We start from the raw sequence: 19019 nt of genomic DNA on the forward strand, positions 1-19019 counted from the left end.
AATACTGTGTTTTAATGTTGAAACCCGCCCTGGGACCTTAGGGTGAAGGGCAGGATAAGAAGAAGAAGAGGAGGAGGAGGAGGAGGAAGAAGAAGAGGAGGAGGAAGAAGAAGAAGAGGAAGAAGAAGAAGAAGAGGAGGAGGAGGAAGAAGAAGAGGAAGAAGAAGAGGAGGAGGAGGAGGAGGAGGAAGAAGAAGAGGAAGAAGAAGAGGAGGAGGAGGAAGAGGAAGAAGAAGAAGTTATTGTTTCCAAAATGCACTGGGCAACAATAATCAATTGCACTTGGGGAACTTTCTCTCCTGGGTGTCTTCTGGGACACAGAGGGTTCATGGGGCCATGACACGGTCCTTTGTGGGCACAATACCTCAACACTGGCCAGGTGACCATTCAAAGAAGGGGTTGGGGCCCCCTGGCCCTCCCCACACTATGCTCCTGGGTACATCAGAGTCATGGCGGTCAGGACAAACTGGGATGGTGAATTGTGGAAAGTCACGGTGGCTCAGCCCTAGCGAACCCCACCAAAAGACTAGTGAGCAAAGGAGAAATAAGATAGAAGCTGCAATTCCAGGCTGGGTCGGTTGCCTTTATTGGAACATGGGTATATACATGGTGACTATCTTTACATATGCAAAAAAGCGACCTATTCACGCTTAGAGGCTCTACAGACGTCTGAGCAGCTACACTCCCCTTGGTTCAGCACAAGGCCAAGCGCTCATCGCCAAGAGCCCTGATTGTGGCAAAGGAAACGGGGACCTATTTCCAGAGGGCGGTTGCCCTAGAATCTCGCTGAAGCGGCAAAAGAGAGCAGACAGAGCGTTTAGCACTTGAGAACCCGTTTCAAAAGACAGGTCATACCAGGGGAATATTGGTCATTGCCTGTTAACAATGCAGATTTGATTTATCAGGGGCGGGGAACCTTTTTCAAGGGCTACATTCCTTTCTGGGCAAGCTTTGGGGACTGATGTGGGCACATGCCAGCAGTGAGGCAGGACCAGAGGTCAAAATGGGTAGAGCAACGAATGTAAATTTCAGCTTTGTTCCGTAGGCTCGTTCCTACACTCACCTCTCCTGGTCCTCCACCCAGGCCAGCAAACAGGCATTCTTAAGAGTAAAAGGAGGCCAATATTAGGTTTTTGGGGGCTGAGGTTCCCCACCCCTGGGTCCTGCATGGCTTTCCCGTAAGATTCCCAAGAACTGGAGTTTTCGCAAAGCGGTGAAGTTTCCATCTCTCCCTTGCAACAGTTCCCAGGTTTATTGGGTTATTGGGCCATTACAATGGCTGGCTCAGTCAGTTTCAGATGCAACATGCACACACGTGTGGAGGGCAGGGAGCTTGTATTTATTTATTTATCTGATTTATTTATTTTATTTATATACCGCCCCATACCTGTAGGTCTCAGGGCTGTTCACAATTCGCATAACCTCCTTCGGATTTTGCACTTCACTGAATTGTGCAGTGATGTCCTTGGCTCAGGAAACAACCAAGAAGCACTGATAAAATTGTGCATGTCGGAGGGATATATGCATTGGGTACACTGAGACACCCTCACATATGTGGCGAAAATATACGTAGCCAAATATCGGTTTAAATGCCAATTTTCATGCAGAAAGGAAGGTGGAAGGGACATAGGCAATGAACACATGTGAAACTGATATGGACTTGGAAGTAGCCTTTTCTATCCATTCATATACAAAAGATATATGAACTTGACCCCTCGGGCATATATACCGTATTTTTCACTCCATAAGACGCACCTGACCATAAGATACACCTAGTTTTTAGAGGAGGAAAACAAGAAAAAAAAATATTCTGAACGAAACAGTGCATGTATGATTTTTGTGGTTCATGCTGTGGCCACAGACATGTGATTTGACGGTGAGTTTGGGGTAGCCCAATGCAAAAATCCTGTGGATCCATGCTTTGTAACCACGTTTTTTTGCCATTGCGGCCCCACACAACAGTGGGTATGTGATTTGTTTTGGTGCAGGCTGTAGCCATGGACATGCTATGTGATCTGATGGTGAATTTGGGGTGACCCAATGCAAAAATCCTGAGGATCCATGGGCTTTTACCTCCCAGGTAGCCTCTTTTATTGCTAGCGTCCCTTATCTCCCTCCTGATGGCTTGCTGATCAGCGGCTTTGTTTCAGCACCCACTTCCTTCTTTCAAAAAAAAAAAAAAAAAGCATGATCTTTTTGCCCCTGGGCAATTCAGCTCCAGGGACTATACACAGACATTTCCCCTTACTTTTTAGGAAGAAAAAAGTGCATCTTATGGAGCGAAAAATACAGTATATATTATGCCATTCACATGGTTTGGCAAAAGCCCCTCTCCCCTGGAACGCTGAGAAGTGTAGCTTTGTAGGGGAAGAAGAAAAACAATCTTTGGCACCTTGAGAAACTTCAGTCCCCAGAATTCTTCCTGGGAAGGCATGGCAAGTTAAACCGGTGCATAAAACCAACACAACACAAATTACAAACAAATGCAAATGACAAGAAATGAGATTCTGGATAAACATCAGGAAGGACTTTCTGACGGTAAGAGCTGTGGAACGGACGACCACAAAATGTGCTGGGCTCCCCTTCACTGCAGGTTTCAAAACTGAGACTGAAGGGCCATCTTTCAGGGATTCTTTAGCTGTGATTTCTGCATTGCATGGTGTTGGACTAGATGGTAAAGGTAAAGGACCCCTGGACGGTTAAGTCCAGTCAAAGGTGACTATGGGGTTGTAGCGCGCATCTCGCTTTCAGGCCAAGGGAGCTGACATTTGTCCACAGACAGCTTTCTGGGTCATGTGGCCAGCAGGACTAAACCGCTTCTGGTGCATGGAGGACCATGACAAGTGCCAGAGTGCATGGAAACGCTGTTTACCTTCCCTACGGAGCAGTACCTATGTATCTACTTGCACTGGTGTGCTTTTGAACTGCTAGGTTGGCAGGAGCTGGGGACAGAGCAACGGGAGCTCACTCGGTTGTGGGGATTTGAACCGCCAACCTTCTAATCGGCAAGCCCAAGAGGCTTAGTGGTTTAGACCACAGCCAACTCTACAGTTCTATGATCCTATGAAGTGGTGCGGTTTAGACATATCCTTTGCGACGGGGTGAGCTCCAGTTGCTCTGTCCCTGCTCCTGCCAACCTAGCAGTTCAAAAGCACGTCAAAGTGCAAGTAGATAAATAGGCACCGCTCCGGCGGGAAGGTAAACGGCGTTTCCGTGCACTGCTCTGGTTTGCCAGAAGCGGCTTAGTCATGCTGGCCACATGACCCAGAAGCTGTACGTCAGCTCCCTCGGCCAGTAAAGCGAGATGAGCGGCACAATCCCAGAGTCATCCGCGACTGGACCTAACGGTCAGCGGTCCCTTTACCATTACCTGTGCTTTTTAATGAGCCTGGTAGAATCTACTTTCCTATTGTTAAACCTTAGAATCAGGCATATATAGGAACATGTTCTAAACATTTAAATCCTGTGAAGTCATCTCATTCATGCAATGACTCCTGCCGGCCTCATTCTCTGTAGATGGGGGGGGGGCACTATCTCATGGACCAGGGACCACCTAGCTGCATGTTGACCCCCTGCTTTATTTTGGGTTGAAGAGAGAGCCTAGTAGTTGTTACAGGCTCTATGGTTGCTGGGTGGGGAGGCAGAAAATACAAAATTGACAGAGGAGGAAGCAAGGAGGTGGGGACGGATGGGGATTGGGGCCAGTGTCTGCGTCTCACAAGGTTTCACATGCATCACCAATGGAATGAAGATGCTGTTAGTCCCACATTCATGGCTAAGCATGCACAGGATTGCATGTTTTGCACAGGGTTTAAATGGAAGGAATTCAGTCTCTACAGAGCACAGCAAACTCTGCAAGTCTGATGCTCAGCTATTTTGCTAACTAGGCACAGGACTGCACCAAAGGATAGGTCTTCAGTACCAAAAGGTTTTTGAACTGAAAAGCATGTCTGTAACAAGAGATGACTAATCTCAGGTCCAGCATTCCTCTAACCGGCATCTCCCACCCCAGACATAATGCTCTAGCAAGCCTTTGCCACTCTGGTACCCTCCAGATGTTTTGAATGACAGTTGCCATCAGCCTCAGCAAGCAGAGCCATGCACCAGATTGGCAAAGGATGCTTTAGGCCCTGCACCACACACATTGATTTGAAAGGCAGAGCTGCAAATTGGAGAGAGAATCCCATCTTTGCTGATCAGGACCTCTCTGACCATGGTGCAGATCTGTCAGTTAAGTTACTGGCCAGCTGTTTGTACTTCTTGAATGTTTAGCCACGATCGTTTCTTTTTAAAAGTACCCAAAATTTTTAACAATTCATCGTTTTCAAAAATTGCATCTTGACCGTGCAGCCTTACACACAACTGTTGAGAGGTCCCATTGCAGCCTAAAATGCACATTTAAATGCAATATATATTTGGAGATCTTGAAGATTAATGGGGAAAAAATGGAATGGAACAGACTTTTGGGTGAACACATGCAAAAATAACATGGAGCTGAAACAGATTTGCCCATTCCTAACTATGAGGTTTTTTGTTTTTTGTCTTAAGTCATGGATAATATTCCATGAAGTTTATTGAACAGCAATAGTTTTTCTAAGTTGGAGCTGTCCAGAGATTTGATCTCTGTCTGGCTTCCATCCATAGTCTCCTCCCCTTATACTGCCTTGTCCTATGTGGGGTTTCAAGGCTTTCTGATATAGACCTCACCCGTTTCATCTTCCAGAATCTCTTCAATTCGGCTTCTCTGTAAAGCAAAGCAAAGCAAACAGTGTGCAGATGGTCTTGGTTCGCATTGTTTATTATCAACAGTAACAGAAGCAATCCCATGTCCATTTCAGTTGCAGCAGTCACCGGTTAAGAAATTATCTGAAGTCCACCCTGCAGATTGTGAGCTGAATTTGTAATGTAAAAGATTCTCCAAGTTTGTTTTGATACCTTGTGAATGGCAGCACGCAAGACTTCACATCTGTACATGTATTTGTCTTGGAAGACAAATAAATTTGGTAACTGTTTTTAAGATACAGTGGTACCTTGATTCTCAAACGCCGAAAACCCGGAAGTAGTGTTCTGGTTTTCAAATGTTTTTTGGAAGCAAATATCCGATGCGGTTGTCAGGTATTGTTTTTGGGGCACCTGCACCAATCAGAAGCTGCACCTTGGTTTCGAACATTTTGGAAGTCCAACGGACTTCCGGAATGGATTAAGTTTGCTCTTTTGCTTTTGCTATTTATTTTGCATTTTTGTTTTTGAGGACTTTTCGGCTAATTTGTTTTTATGACTGTGTGAATAATCATTTTTGCCATCTACAATACTGTCTCCTTTATTTTATAGCACAGTAAATTGATTATTGCTTTAATTTTATGGATCAATGGTCTTGTTAGATAGTAAAATTCATGTTAAGTTGCTGTTTTAGGGGTTGTTTTTAAAAGTCTGGAACGGATTAATCCGTTTTGCATTACTTTCTATGGGAAAGTTCACCTTGGTTTTGGAAAGGACTTCTGGAATGGATTAAGTTTGAGAACCAAGGTACCACTGTGCTCAGTAAAGTTTGTGAAGAAGAAGAAGAAGAAGAAGAAGAAGAAGAAGAAGAAGAAGAAGAAGAAGATTGGGCAATTTTTTAAATATACATTTTATTGGTTTTTATAACATATCATTTCCAAAAATCATATAACATAACTTCTTACCTTATACAATATTTTAGACTTCCGTCAACACCTCTGATGATTTTTCATTCTTTATCACTTATTCTGCATTTCTTAATTTCTCTTTTACTCTTAATTATCATGAACTAATAACTCTCCTCATAGTCTTTCTTGCAATATTTCAAATAGTCCTCCTTACAAAACTTCTTGCAGTCCTACTAGCGTAATCTGTTCATTACAATTACTTTTCAAATAGTTCGTATATTTACTCCAGCCTTCTAAGAATTTCTGGTCTCGCAGGTTTCGAACCCTTCCTGTTAATTTATCTAGTTCTGCATTGTCCATCAATTTCATCCTTCATTCTTCTTTTGTTGGTAATTCTTCTTGCTTCCATTTTTGTGCCAATAGTATTCTTGCTGCCGTCATTGCGTATGAAAACAACTTACAATCCTGTCTATTAATATCATCTCCTACAACGCCAAGTAAAAATGCTTCTGGTTTCTTAATAAATGTACATTTCAACATCTTTTTCATCTCATTATATATCATTTCCCAGAACTTTTTCACTTTTTTACATTCCCACCACATGTGATAAAAAGTTCCTTCCTTTTCATTACATTTCCAACATTTAGAGGATTGGGCAAATTCATGGAAGAGAAGGCTATTTATTAGCTGTGGTGGCTCTGCCTCCACAGTTGGAGGCAGGAATGTTTCTGAATAAGAGTTGCTGTGATCCATGGGATTGTGGAGAAGGCTCTTGTGCTCAGGTGCTGCTTGCTGGTTTGCCATAGGCATCTAGTAAACCATTGTGAGAACAGGTTGCTGGACTAGACACTGGTCTGACCCAGCTGGCTCCCTTAACTATCAATGGATCCAGCCACAGTGAGTTAGCTGAATGCTTTTAAAGAACCACTGAAGATGATGTCCATCACTTCGTCTTCCCAGGAAACGGTCCACCATATGAATCAGGGGCACCATTTAGGGGCTTCCACGAGTGGTCTAGGACCCCCCCCAAAAAAAAATTAAAGGAGGGGCCGGGCCTCCTCGATATTCTGCAACGACATGTGCACGCTGTCTGTGGAGGGAGTTGCGCAGCCCCACATTTCTAAGCGACCTTCTTTCTTGATGGGCCCCCCTTTCAGAACCAGGAAATGGAGAGATATGTCAATGGGAAGGAACTTTTTGCCAGTTTGTGCGTTCAACATACCTGGACTGTGTTCATGCAGTCTGCTAGTTTTCTAAGGCTCTTCCTGGGTGGGAGGAAGACCTCGAGCCTCACAGCACCTTTAGCGTTCCTCTGGAAGGAGATCAGGAAGTTGATCTCTTGTGCCTGGAGTCAAAAGAGAATGAAATGAATGAAGGACTGAAGCTGCTTTGGACTGAACCAGACCTTTGGTCCAGTGCTGGCTACTCTGAATGGCAGCCCTCTCTCCCAATCCTGAGTGCCAAACAAGGTGGTACTCTTAATTCAAAGTATATATATACACACATATATATACAAGGTAAAAGGTAAAGGTACCCCTGCCCGTACGGGCCAGTCTTGACAGACTCTGGGGTTGTGCGCCCATCTCACTTAAGAGGCCAGGGGCCAGCGCTGTCCGGAGACACTTCCGGGTCACGTGGCCAGCGTGACATCGCTGCTCTGGCGAGCCAGAGCCGCACACGGAAACGCCGTTTACCTTCCCGCTGGTAAGCGGTCCCTATTTATCTACTTGCACCCGGAGGTGCTTTCGAACTGCTAGGTTGGCAGGCGCTGGGACCGAGCAGCGGGAGCGCACCCCGCCGCAGGGATTCGAACCGCCGACCTTTCGATCGGCAAGTCCTAGGCGCTGAGGCTTTAACCCACAGCGCCACCTGCGTCCCATATATATACAAAGTATATATCAAATGTGGTGACAGTAATAATAATACAACAAAACAACACCACCACAAACTGGCTTATAAGTATAAAACCAAATTTACTAGAATAATAGCTAGAATAGAGATAGACTTGTAACCATTTAAACAACAAACATACTAAGGTGCCATGTGCAAGACAAAGCCTGGAGATAAAGTAGGAGTGGATAAATGTACAACTCTATCTTAACAAGTTAAAGGTAAAGGTAAAGGGATCCCTGACCATTAGGTCCAGTTGTGGCCGACTCTGGGGTTGCGGCGCTCATCTCGCTTTATTGGCCAAGGGAGCCGGCGTACAGCTTCCGGGTGATGTGGCCAGCATGACTAAGCCTCTTCTGGTGAACCAGAGCAGTGCACGGAAATGCCGTTTACCTTCCCGCCGAAGCGGTACCTATTTATCTACTTTGACGTGCTTTCGAACTGCTAGGTTGGCAGGAGCAGGGACCGAGCAACGGGAGCTCACCCTGTCGCAGGGATTTGAACCTCCGACCTTCTGATCGGCAAGCTCTAGGCTCTGTGGTTTAACCCACAGCGTCACCTGCATCCCATCTGAACAAGTTACATGTGCAGTAAATCTTATACAGACTGGATAAATGAACCGTTCAACAAGTAGTGTAAGTCCAATCGCAGAATGGCAACCCCGTGCTGCTACAATGGCAAGGGCAGCACAGTGGAGAATATGAAAAAGTTTTTCAAAGCTGTTTTTCAAAGACTGAACCGGATGAGATGTTCTTCAATGGGTCTTGAGTTGGAAACACAAAGCTGTATGCATGGGTTAATCACAGGAAGGAAAATCAAAGCCACCACTCTGGTGAGAATAACGCAAGTGGGCAAAAGGAGACCTGTTCTCCGGATATATTACAGGTTTCGCTACAGGCTTCATCAGTCCGAAAAGCCAATCATACAAAACGGTTTGCTCAGGATAAAGAAAGTATTCACAGGCACAACACCCATCAGCACACCTGTTCTGGCTGGGGCCGATGCAAGTTGCAGTCCAGAACATCTGGAGGGCGCCTGGTTGGGAAAAGCTGCTCCCCATTCATGCTTGGCAACCACACGTAAAGTTTAAAAAATAGTACTAGGTTCAGGGTGGAGGGTTTTCATCAGGACCACAGTGTATGGGGAGGGAGGTTTATCCTTGCCCTCCCCTATTGTGATTCCATCAAAATCCCGCCTGCACTGCAATTAGCCTTTGGAAGCAGAGAAAGCTCCCATTGCTACCAATGGGAGCTTTCCCTCTAACTGTAGTGCTGCTGCTGGTGGAGGAATTCAGAATTGCGTTGGGAGAGGAAAGGGTGAAGATTAACTCGCCCTGCAAAGCAGCTTCCTTCCTTCCTTCCTTCCTTCCTTCCTTCCTTCCTTCCTTCCTTCCTTCCTTTGCACTTAATTTATCTATTATTAATGTTGCAATACATATATGAAATCTTTACATATTGATACATATACATTATATTCGTAAATTCACATTTTCACATTTCATTACGTACCAACATTTATCCATTTCTTATTTCTTGCCCTGTGTCTTCCCTTCACCCGTGCGTGACTTCCTTGTTATTATTTTGTAACTTTATTATTGAGATTGTTATTTTGTATCTTAATAATTAAACATTCATTCTTATATATCTGCTTAACTTTGTGAAATCAGTCTATACATAACAATAAATTCTTGTTGGAGCATCTTTTGGTCACGTATTCTTCTACACTTTTCCATTCCTGTTTGAGATTTTGATTGGATTGCATTCTAATTGTTGCCGTCATTTTTGCTAATTCAATCATTTCAAAAAAAATTATTTTGCCAATCTTTCAATGTTGGTACTTCTTCTGATTTCCAATTTTTTTGCAGTCAATAACCTTGTGGCAGCTGTTGCATATAAAAAGATTCTCTTCATGTCTTTTGGGATGTCATTTGTAATAATTCCTAAAAGGAATTTTTCCAGCTTCTCACCTATTGTTGTTTTAAACATATTTTCAGTTCCTCATGTATATTTCCCCAAAATTTCTTAATTTTATCACATCCCCACCATACATGATATAAGGATCCCTCTGATACCTTACATCTCCAATGTTAGTTTATAATTTTTAGCCAGTTTTACAGGGGTTAAGTAATAGAATACATACTGCAATGAGATTTACATGAATATATGCCCTTTGCTGAACACTTTACTCCAGCGTGTGCAGTTTTCGACACACTCTTTCGATGGAGGACAGCATTGCAAAATTTGGAGAAGTGCGCATTCTGAAGGATGGCTGCGGTTTTTTGTGCTCCCGTTGCTACAGAAAGTGCAAATGAGGTTTGCCTTTAAATGCAAATGGCATTTCTCCCCGGCCGTCGTCACAGCTAACTTGAACCCAAACTGATTTCATTGGGCTCCAGTGTCGCAAACACCCGGCCCTGTCACGTCCGTTTGCCTAAACCTAACCATCACCCCAGGCATAATCCCTGGAAAGCCACTGGGTTTGCTTGGGAGATGCATCTCTGTGTACATATTGCGCTGCTTGTTGCCAAGTTTTTGGGAGTCTGCAAAGGGCGGGTCGTTGTTTATTGCCAGTTAAAGACCCCCAAGAGAGAGACTTTGTTTCACTGGCCAGAATAGCCCCAGCCTTGGAAGGACAGAAAAGGCTTTGTTTTGACAGTAGCAGCAGCAGCGTCTGCAAAGTCCTGTTCCAAGCTTGCTAACTATAGCATATTTTATGGCAAGAGCTGTAAATAACAAGCCCAGCGTTACAGCAGGGGCCAAGTTATGACATCATGTTGTTTGGGATTATAGAGCGAACGAGCAAGAGAGAGAAAATACCTTCCATGGGGGCGGTCTGGTCTAAAATAAGCAACTTTTCCAGAACTAGCTTTCTCACGGGGATTACGCAGGGAAAGTTGGAGGGGCATTGATAGTGCGTTGACAGGTTATTCCAATAGGTCTCGATGGAGCTTTCCCAGGGTTTGCATTTAGGAATGGCATGCAATAACACTTCCCAATGCCTAAAAAATTAAATTTGTGCATGGACCAGGAATTCTGGGCTGTTTCTGTCACACCCCCTTGCTGTCTCTGGCTACGTCCCCATGAACGGTGCTTCCGTTTCCCAACCTCTTTGTGGCTCTCAGGATGAAGTAGATGCCCCTATTGTGAGATGAAAATGAGTGTTGGAGGCTAGAGGCCACAGGGCAAGCAGGAGCAGCCAAAGATATTTTCTTGCTGGAAGTAGATTGGTAAACATCCTCACCCTACTGAAGTCAGGGTGCACAGTACTCTATGATACTACATGCCGATTTAGCATAGTGGCTAAAGTGTTGGACTAGGACCTGGGTAAAAGGTAAAGGGACCCCTGACCATTAGGTCCAGTCGTGGACGACTCTGGGGTTGCGGCGCTCATCTCACTTTACTGGCCGAGGGAGCCAGCATACAGCTTCCGGGTTATGTGGCCAACATGACTAAGCCGCTTCTGGCGAACCAGAGCAGCGCACGGAAAGGCCGTTTACCTTCCCGCCAGAGTGGTACCTATTTATCTACTTGCACTTTGACGTGCCTTTGAACTGCTAGGTTGGCAGGAGCAGGGACCGAGCAACGGGAGCTCACCCCATCGAGGGGATTCGAACCGCCGACCTTCTGATCGGCAAGTCCTAGGCTCTGTGGTTTAACCCACAGCGCCACCCGCGTCCCCTCAGGACCTGGGATACTGCAGTTCAAATCCCCACTCAGCCATGAAGCTCAATGGGTGACCTTGGGCCAGTTGCTCACACTCAATCTGTCAGGAGTGCGTGCAGGAGTCAGGCCCTGTGACCAATAGGACTTTGCAGGACTGGGGCCTTCCTAAGTTTGTTCTGAAGAAGCAAGGCACGGCCGCACAGGTGAGGCCGATTGCTAACTCACAGCACCTGGTGGCAAGAGCCAGGAAGGGATATAAGGTCAGCATTTCCCTTTGGCTCTTTGCCACAGCAACATGCTTCTTGCCTTGCTGCGTTTGGCTTCTTGCTTCCTGATCCTTGAACCCCTGACTTCATGACTCCTTGCTTCTTGATCCTCGGACCCCTGACTTGGTGACTCCTTGCTTCTTGATCCTTGGACCCCTGACTTCATGACTCCTTGCTTCTTGATCCTCGGACCCCTGACTTGGTGACTCCTTGCTTCTTGATCCTTGGACCCCTGACTTCATGACTCCTTGCTTCTTGATCCTCGGACCCCTGACTTGGTGACTCCTTGCTTCTTGATCCTTGAACCCCTGACTTCGTGACTCCTTGCTTCTTGCTTCTTGATCCTCAGACCCCTGGCTTCGTGACTCCTTGCTTCTTGATCCTCAGACCCCTGGCTTCGTGACTCCTTGCTTCTTGATCCTCATACCCTTGACTTCGTGACTCCTTGCTTCTTGATCCTTGGACCCTTGGCTTCATGACTCCTTGCTTCTTGATCCTCGTACCCCTGACTTCGTGACTCCTTGCTTCTTGATCCTCAGACCCCTGACTTCGTGACTCCTTGCTTCCTGACCCTTGGAGCCTTGACTTCTTGACTCCTAGCTCTCTGACCCTCTGACCACTCTTGGCTTCCTGACTCCTGGCTTCTGGACCCCCGTTCCTGCTCCCACCCCGCCATCTTGCCCCCGCTCCTGACGTCCCCTGCCGGGACTTCGATTGCCCATGAACCGGACCGTGACACAATCTAAGCTAGCCCATAGGGCTGAGAGAATGGAGAAATATGGTTTCCTCTTGGTTAGTTGGACTCCAGCTCTCCTCCTCATCTAGCCCATCCCTGACATCGCCCCCCCCCCTCCCCTAACCCCATACAAACTCACTCTCAGATTCTGGTACTGGAGCCTCGTGTTCCGGAGCCGGTTCCGAGCCTCAGTGGCCTTTAGGACCCCAATGAGGTTCTTCTGTTCCGCCACCTTTTCCTCTTCCGGCACCAAATTCCTGTCCTTCATGAGGACGGCAGCCAGCATCTCTTTCACCTTGGGCTGACTGGGGTCAGCAAAGGCCAAGTAGCGCGCCATCTGCGCCGGAGTCATCTTGTTCGTTTCGCTGGCGCTCGAGCGCTTCTGGTGTCGCACGGTGAACTTATTTCTCTGGAGCGCTCCGCCTTTGGACATCTTTGCTTATCTCGCCAACTTAGATTGGATTGATTCTTGGCAGGAGGGCTATGGAAGAGAGGAAAACCAAACAGCTTGACCATGGGAATAATAATACATTTGTTTTATACCCCACCCTCTCCGGCCAGAGCTGGGCTCAGGGCGGCTAACACCAGTAAAATTACAGTAAAATCATAATAGGAGAAAAAAACCAATTTAAAATACAGGTTAAAATGCAATTTAAAATGCAGCCTCGTTTTAAAAGTAGCCCATAGATCAAAACCATAAGGGGAGGGAAAACATAAGGGCCAGACTGAGTCCAAACCAAAGGCCAGGCAGAACAGCTCTGTCTTGCAGGCCCTGTGGAAAGATGTCAAGTCCTGCAGGGCCCTAGTCTCTTGTGACAGAGCGTTCCACCAAGTCGGGGCCAGTACCGAAAAGGCCCTGGCCTTAGTTGCGACCAATCTAACCACCTTGCGACCTGGGACCTCCAAAATGTTGTCATTTGTGGATCTTAAGGTCCTCCGCGGGGCACACCAGGAGAGGCGGTCCTGTAGGTACAAGTGTTCTAGGCCTCATAGGGCTTTAAAGGTTAAAACCAGCACCTTAAACCTGACCCTGTACACCACTGGGAGCCAGTGCAGTTGGTAAAGCACTGGATGAATGTGATCCCATGGCAACGACCCTGTAAGGAGCCTCGCTGTGGCATTCTGCACCCGCTGGAGTTTCTGGGTCAGCTTCAAGGGCAGCCCCGCGTAGAGCGAGTTACAATAACACAAGGCTATTTAAAACGCTGAAATAACACTTGAAATGTATTATGCTTCCCAACTCTGTACATCAGGGGTGTCTAATGCCCAGTTCAGGGGCCTGACCAAGCCCCCCTCACTATTTCTCCCTGCCCACTTTATCTTCCCAATTTTGAGTTTCCCACCCCTGAGATAACAGCAGAAAGACTGATGCCTAGGGCTGCCTGCTTTTCATTGGGCTCTGCAGCCGCCAGCAGTTGATGCTTTTCATGGCGTGGAAGCAAACAGTATCCCCTGCTAACAGTTTCAGATCAAGCCGAACAGCAAAAAAAGAGGCTTGAGGGTCTGGCTGAAAAGCTGGCCATCCTAAAACCACAACAGATATACGAAGGGAAGAGAAGAGAAAACGAAATAGAAAGATGTGTCAAAAGAGGAAAACGCTCCCCATTGCCAGGGTCTCCTGAGCCTGCTGGCAAGAAATTACACAGCATGTTTCAGATAAGAAAGAGGAAGCGGTTTCATGGGTGACACCAGAGCCTTTTAACTAGAATTTCAGCCACAAGCTAGAAGCGGATAACTCCTCAGTGCCAAGTCAGCGCCTGTGGCGTTTTCTGCCCTGGCTTCTGACGAACCACGTCTCGTCCAGCAAGCATCTTTTGGGCTGGAAGGCGTGATGGCTCACAGCCGGAACTTGCAGATGGACACAGGCATAGATTTGCTACAGGGGGTGTTGCTCTTACAAAACCCTGTCCAAGAACGGAAACATTTTTTAAAAAAGTATTGCTGGAACATTTGGATGGGAGAAGCCAGCCATGGAGAGCCACTTGTGCAGATCACAGAATCAGAAGGTCCAGAATGTGATCCTGTCTGCTCCATGCAGGTTCTTGCATGGGCCAGGTAACCACCAGGCTCGGAGACCTGCGTTGCCCATCAGCTACATGACACCTGGTTGAGTCGTTTGGGTTCCCCACGCTGATGCTCCCCACATGCCCCATGGCACATCTCTGCCGGCCGCTTGGAGGGGCACCATTGGCAAAGGCAACCTTAGCTTCCAGTGCTTACTCCCCAAAGGAAATAAATCCTGTTATCTTGTTCTGTTAAATGCATCATCCTACCTGCCACTTATGGGACGCGGGTGGCGCTGTGGGTTAAACCACAGAGCCTAGGACTTGCTGATAAGAAGGTCAGCGGTTTGAATCCCCGCGACGGGGTGAGCTCCCGTTGCTCGGTCCCTGCTCCTGCCCACCTAGCAGTTTGAAAGCATGTCAAAGTGCAAGTAGATAAATAGGTACCGCTCCAGTGGGAAGGTAAACAGCGTTTCCATGCGCTGCTCTGGTTCGCCAGAAGCGGCTTAGTCAAGCTGGCCACATGACCCGGAAGCTGTACGCCGGCTCCCTCGGCCAATAAAGCGAGATGAGTGCCGCAACCCCAGAGTCGGTCACGACTGGACCTAATGGTCAGGAGTCCCTTTACCTTTACCTGCCACTTGTCCAGCACTTTCCTTAAGCCCCACCTTGCTCATTAATCCTCACCCCAGCTCTGGAAGGTAGGCCTTTACTACATTTAAGGCTGGGCAAATATTGCTATTAAACACTCACACACCCCTTTGTAATGACACTTACCTTTGCGGAAAGTCAATGGTGAGTGTGTGTGGTGTTGTTGTTTTTAAAAAGCCACTTCCTTAAGAACAAAACTTCAGTCTCGGTTAGCCAGTCTTTAGATACAATGCAAGACAATAGTTTCCCTGTTGGTCAAAAAGAGAAAAGCTGCAGGTCATGCCTTGCTTTCCAGAGTGCACCATGGGAAAAGTGGACAGGACAGGTTACCTGTGACTTTGATGGTGAATTTCCTAGCTGTGGTTGGTGTCAGCTATTGGCGAGGTCCAGCACTAGCCCCCAGGAGCTCCCACCAGCCTGACCCAGTGTCAAGAGCTGGAATCAAGCTCAGGTCAGCAATAAAAATACCAGTGTCCCAAAGAAACTAAAGCAGCGCAGGTTTTGTGATCCCTGCTCAGCGCTTGAGGGCCCCAGTCCTGCCACTCACCACCTGGCCTAGGGCGGGGCCTGATAGGCTCTATAAAGGACTACTGCCACTGCTGTCGCTGGGCAGAGAGGGCTCCGTTTTGTTTTGTTTTTGTTTTTTGTTTAAATTGCTGGGGTTTTTTACCTATGTCATTTTAAACAGTGATAATAATGCCGTTTTAGATTTTGATTTATGTGGAAATTGTTTTCCATTTGGTTGTGTATTTTTTTTTTTGATGTGGTTTATTTATTGTTTGTGACTTTTGTAATTATGTAAATCTTGTCATGTTGTAAGCCGCCTTGAGCATTGTTTTTTTAACTGTGGAAAGGTGGCATACAAATAAAAAATGATGATGATGATCCTAGCAACTCTTCCCAGTAGGTCTTGGTCTAGCAAGGCAGTTGTGAGTGTTAGGATATAGTTCCATTCCACCTTAAAAGGAACTGGCATGCCTGTTGTGTGTGTCACATGCCTGTTTACTTCCAGCACAGGCTTGCTGGGAACTTCCGTTTGTATATTGCTTTTGCTATTGCTGTTTTGCTTGGACACGAAGGGAAGCAGACATGTTTTTCCACTGTCCTGCTGCTGAATAAATGCTGTAAATATGCTTACACATGTCTCTGTCCGCTACTTCTGCTGCAAAGAGTTTTTTCTCTGCTGGCTTGCGTGCTTAAGCCTCTGAAGGCTTCTGAGGCTTGAGTAGCAGTTTTGATGCTGTTCTGAGAACCAGAGTTTCACCCGGCTGCCGGCCGATGGCTGGAGCTAGTTGGGGGCCTGCCAGACACCCCCGTCTCTTGGCAGCATCCCAACAACGAGGGCTGAAGGTCCCTGCGTTCCACCACTCTCTACGGCTCTTCCTCTTCCGGGCTTTCCCCAAGCAATCTCAGACTGCACCTGCACACAACTAATCTCTGCTCTGCTCTTTTCATTTCTCTGCATGTCCTAGAAGACCAGTGGGGAGGGGAGCTGGTTGTAACAGGGGACAACGACAACACCCTGGCTTCTTCAGCAGCCTGCCCCTCTGTCTCCTGGCCCCATCCCACTCCAGCCTCTGCTTCAGCCTTGAAGTTTAACCTGCCATCTGCCACAACTTCTTCCTGCTCACGAAACCCTGTGGCCTCTTCAGCTTCCGACGCCTCCTCCCTGAAGTCTTCTCCCTCTGACCACTTGCCATCCTTCCACCACCAACCCCTGGTTCTGAACCTTCTTCCCTTGGGGATTCCCCAGCTGGTGCCTCTAATCACTCATCTATCTTCAGCCAGTCTATGACACCCAGCTGCGACACCTCTCTGCACCTCTCTGTCAGCCCCTCGGACATTCATTTTAGGAGCCGGTGAGTGGCAGTGCTATTTTTCAATGGGAGCAAAGCTCAGCTCCCATACTTGGTGGCTGCCAGCCTTCTTAATTTACCCAAAATTCAATGCTCCAGCCTATATAGTCCTATGAAATCTATAAAACTCAGCCTCATAGACCTTATGGATTTAAAGGTTGGGGCATTGCATTTTGCTTAAATTAAGATGGCGGGCAGCCGCCATGGATGGGAGCTGACTTTGTCTCCCATTCAAATGAAGCAATGTGATTTGCCCACCATTAAAATCCCATTGGGAGGCTTTGGAGGATGAGTGGCAGGTGTAGTGTTGTGATTATAGGGTGGGACTAGGACCTGGGAGAGCAGGGTTTGAATCCATGAAACTGGCCCTGTTCCTGTATGTCACTGCCAAGCAGTGCTTGAGCCAAAATAATAAGCCAGTGAAGAGGCCCAAACTACACACACAGCATACTCTCAGTTAAACTCCATAATTGCTCCATTATTGCTCGAGGAGACTCTTGAGAGTCCCATGGACTGCAAGAAGATCAAACCTCTCCATTCTGAAGGAAATAAGCCCTGAGTGCTCACTGGAAAGACAGATCCTGAAGCTGAGGCTCCAAGACTTTGGCCACCTCATGAGAAGAGAAGACTCCCTGGAAAAGACCCTGATGCTGGGAAAGATGGAGGGCACAAGGAGAAGGGGACGACAGAGGATGAGATAGTTGGACAGTGTTCTCGAAGCTACAAACATGAGTCTGACCGAACTGCGGGAGGCAGTGGAAGACAGGAGTGCCTGGCGTGCTCTGGTCCAGGGGGTCACGAAGACTCGGACACGACTAAACGACTAAACAACAACAAATTGCCCCAACATCCCCATATTCTTTGCATCCCAACATTCTCTCTCTCATATATATACACAGTATCAATTTTTGTTTTGCAATTTAAAATACTCAGTTAAACATCCTTAAGATATCAATGACTTGCCTTCTTCTCTTTCCATGGTTCATTTTGCATAGCATAAATCACTGCATATTTTACATAAACTAAACCATTCTGAATTCCATTGTTGCATCCATCAAAACTTATTTACACTGTTGAATTTATCTTAATGCTGCCAATGTTTCCAAGTGTACACAATTTCCCCCCATATATTCAATAAACGTTTTCCAATCTTCTCTAAACATATGTTCTTCTTGTTCTCTTATTCTATATGTTAATTACATATAGAATATATTCTATATGTTAATTGTGCAGTCTGCAAGCTGTGCAGATTCTTTCAGCTTAAGTTGCCATTCTTCTTTGGTTGGGACCTCACTTGTTTTCCATTTTTGTGCTAACAAAACATGGGCCGCAGTAGTGGCATACATAAATAACCTGTTTTGACACCTGGGGATTTCCGTCTGAATTATCCCCAACCAAAAGGATGGGCAAATTTTGCTTTCTCTCGGTTTCTCATTTTTCCACTCTTAAGATCTGTTCTCCCCATGTGTGATTTTAAAAAAAGGTCCCTTGAAAAGTCCCTTGAAAATTCATCAGAGTTTTCTCCTGCTACACATGTCACATCATTCTACCCAATATACACATTTCTGCAAAGCAATCTTCCCTAATATGTTATATTTTTTTCACTAATATATGCATTTTAAGGCACACTTTACCCTGGACAGTATATATGCACACATCATTTGGCCTTGCAAAATTCAGAGGAACACGGATTTTGAAGGAAAGCTGGGTCTTAGTTTGCATAGTTTTGGTCAGTGAGAATGTAGGCTGATTTGCCTTTTAAATGAAAACTGTGTCAAAATTCTTCCCCTTCCTGTGCAGAGGCAAATACATCCACGAGGGAAAGGACAGGAGTGGGGTGGTGATATAGGGGTGAAACAGAAGGTCCTAGGCTCCCCCTTACCCCCAAAACCCCACTTTTTTGTTTCTCCCACTCCGTGACCCTTCTCTCACCTGCCAAGTCAACATCCTCTCCTGCGGCTCTCAGGGCCTTGTACTGGTCCGTCCTTTTGGTCCAGGCCTCCAGTGTACAAATGTCTCCATGGTAACCTAGTTGCCAGGCAACTCAGACAATGGCAAGGAGGCTCCCAGTCTGCCCAGTCTTCACACACATGCACTGACCAGCAAGCCAGCTGCTTGCCAGCCTGCTGAACTGAAACTTTGAGAAGGAAATGGTGAGTTAAACAAAATGTTTAAAAACACTTTTGTTTAAAAAAACCCAGAAGCTTTTTTATCAGGTATAGTGAGTAAAGAGATACCGAGACAAGATTTAAAAAATTGCTCTTATATGCATCAACTGCGGCAAGAATTTTGTTAGCCCAGAGATGGAAACAACAGATGAACAGATGA

General features: G+C 46.4%; 1 protein-coding gene across 2 annotated transcripts; it reads right to left on the minus strand.

Annotated features, from left to right (window-relative positions):
• Window positions 1–569: 569 nt before the first annotated feature.
• On the minus strand, window positions 570–18768 carry LKAAEAR1 (LKAAEAR motif containing 1). Of its 2 annotated transcripts, XM_079980096.1 has the most exons (6): window positions 18624–18768; window positions 14962–15083; window positions 12321–12662; window positions 6850–6972; window positions 4708–4744; window positions 570–786 (listed from the first exon to the last, which is right to left on the minus strand). In XM_079980096.1, the coding sequence occupies exons 3-6, from the start codon at window positions 12612–12614 to the stop codon at window positions 776–778; spliced, it is 465 nt and encodes a 154-aa protein (XP_079836222.1). In that variant the 5' UTR covers window positions 12615–12662; window positions 14962–15083; window positions 18624–18768; the 3' UTR covers window positions 570–775. The 2 variants fall into 2 exon arrangements, with proteins under 2 accessions (XP_079836222.1, XP_079836221.1); XM_079980095.1 differs by lacking the exon at window positions 570–786 and having other exon boundaries at window positions 4505–4744; window positions 18624–18764.
• Window positions 18769–19019: the final 251 nt, after the last annotated feature.

Source organism: Podarcis cretensis (genome assembly GCF_951804945.1).
Source record: "Podarcis cretensis genome assembly, chromosome: 6".
NCBI classification, from domain to species: Eukaryota; Metazoa; Chordata; class Lepidosauria; order Squamata; family Lacertidae; genus Podarcis; species Podarcis cretensis.

Bases quoted from the DNA above. Each gene is read 5' to 3' on its own strand.
- LKAAEAR1 (XM_079980095.1), bottom strand. From the start codon at position 12,614: ATGTCCAAAGGCGGAGCGCTCCAGAGAAATAAGTTCACCGTGCGACAC. The intron at 6,973-12,320 runs GTGAGTTTGTAT...TTTTGACTCCAG, and splicing joins TCCAGTACCAGAATCTGAGA to GCACAAGAGATCAACTTCCT. The intron at 4,745-6,849 runs GTATGTTGAACG...TTTGCTTTACAG, and splicing joins ACTGCATGAACACAGTCCAG to AGAAGCCGAATTGAAGAGAT.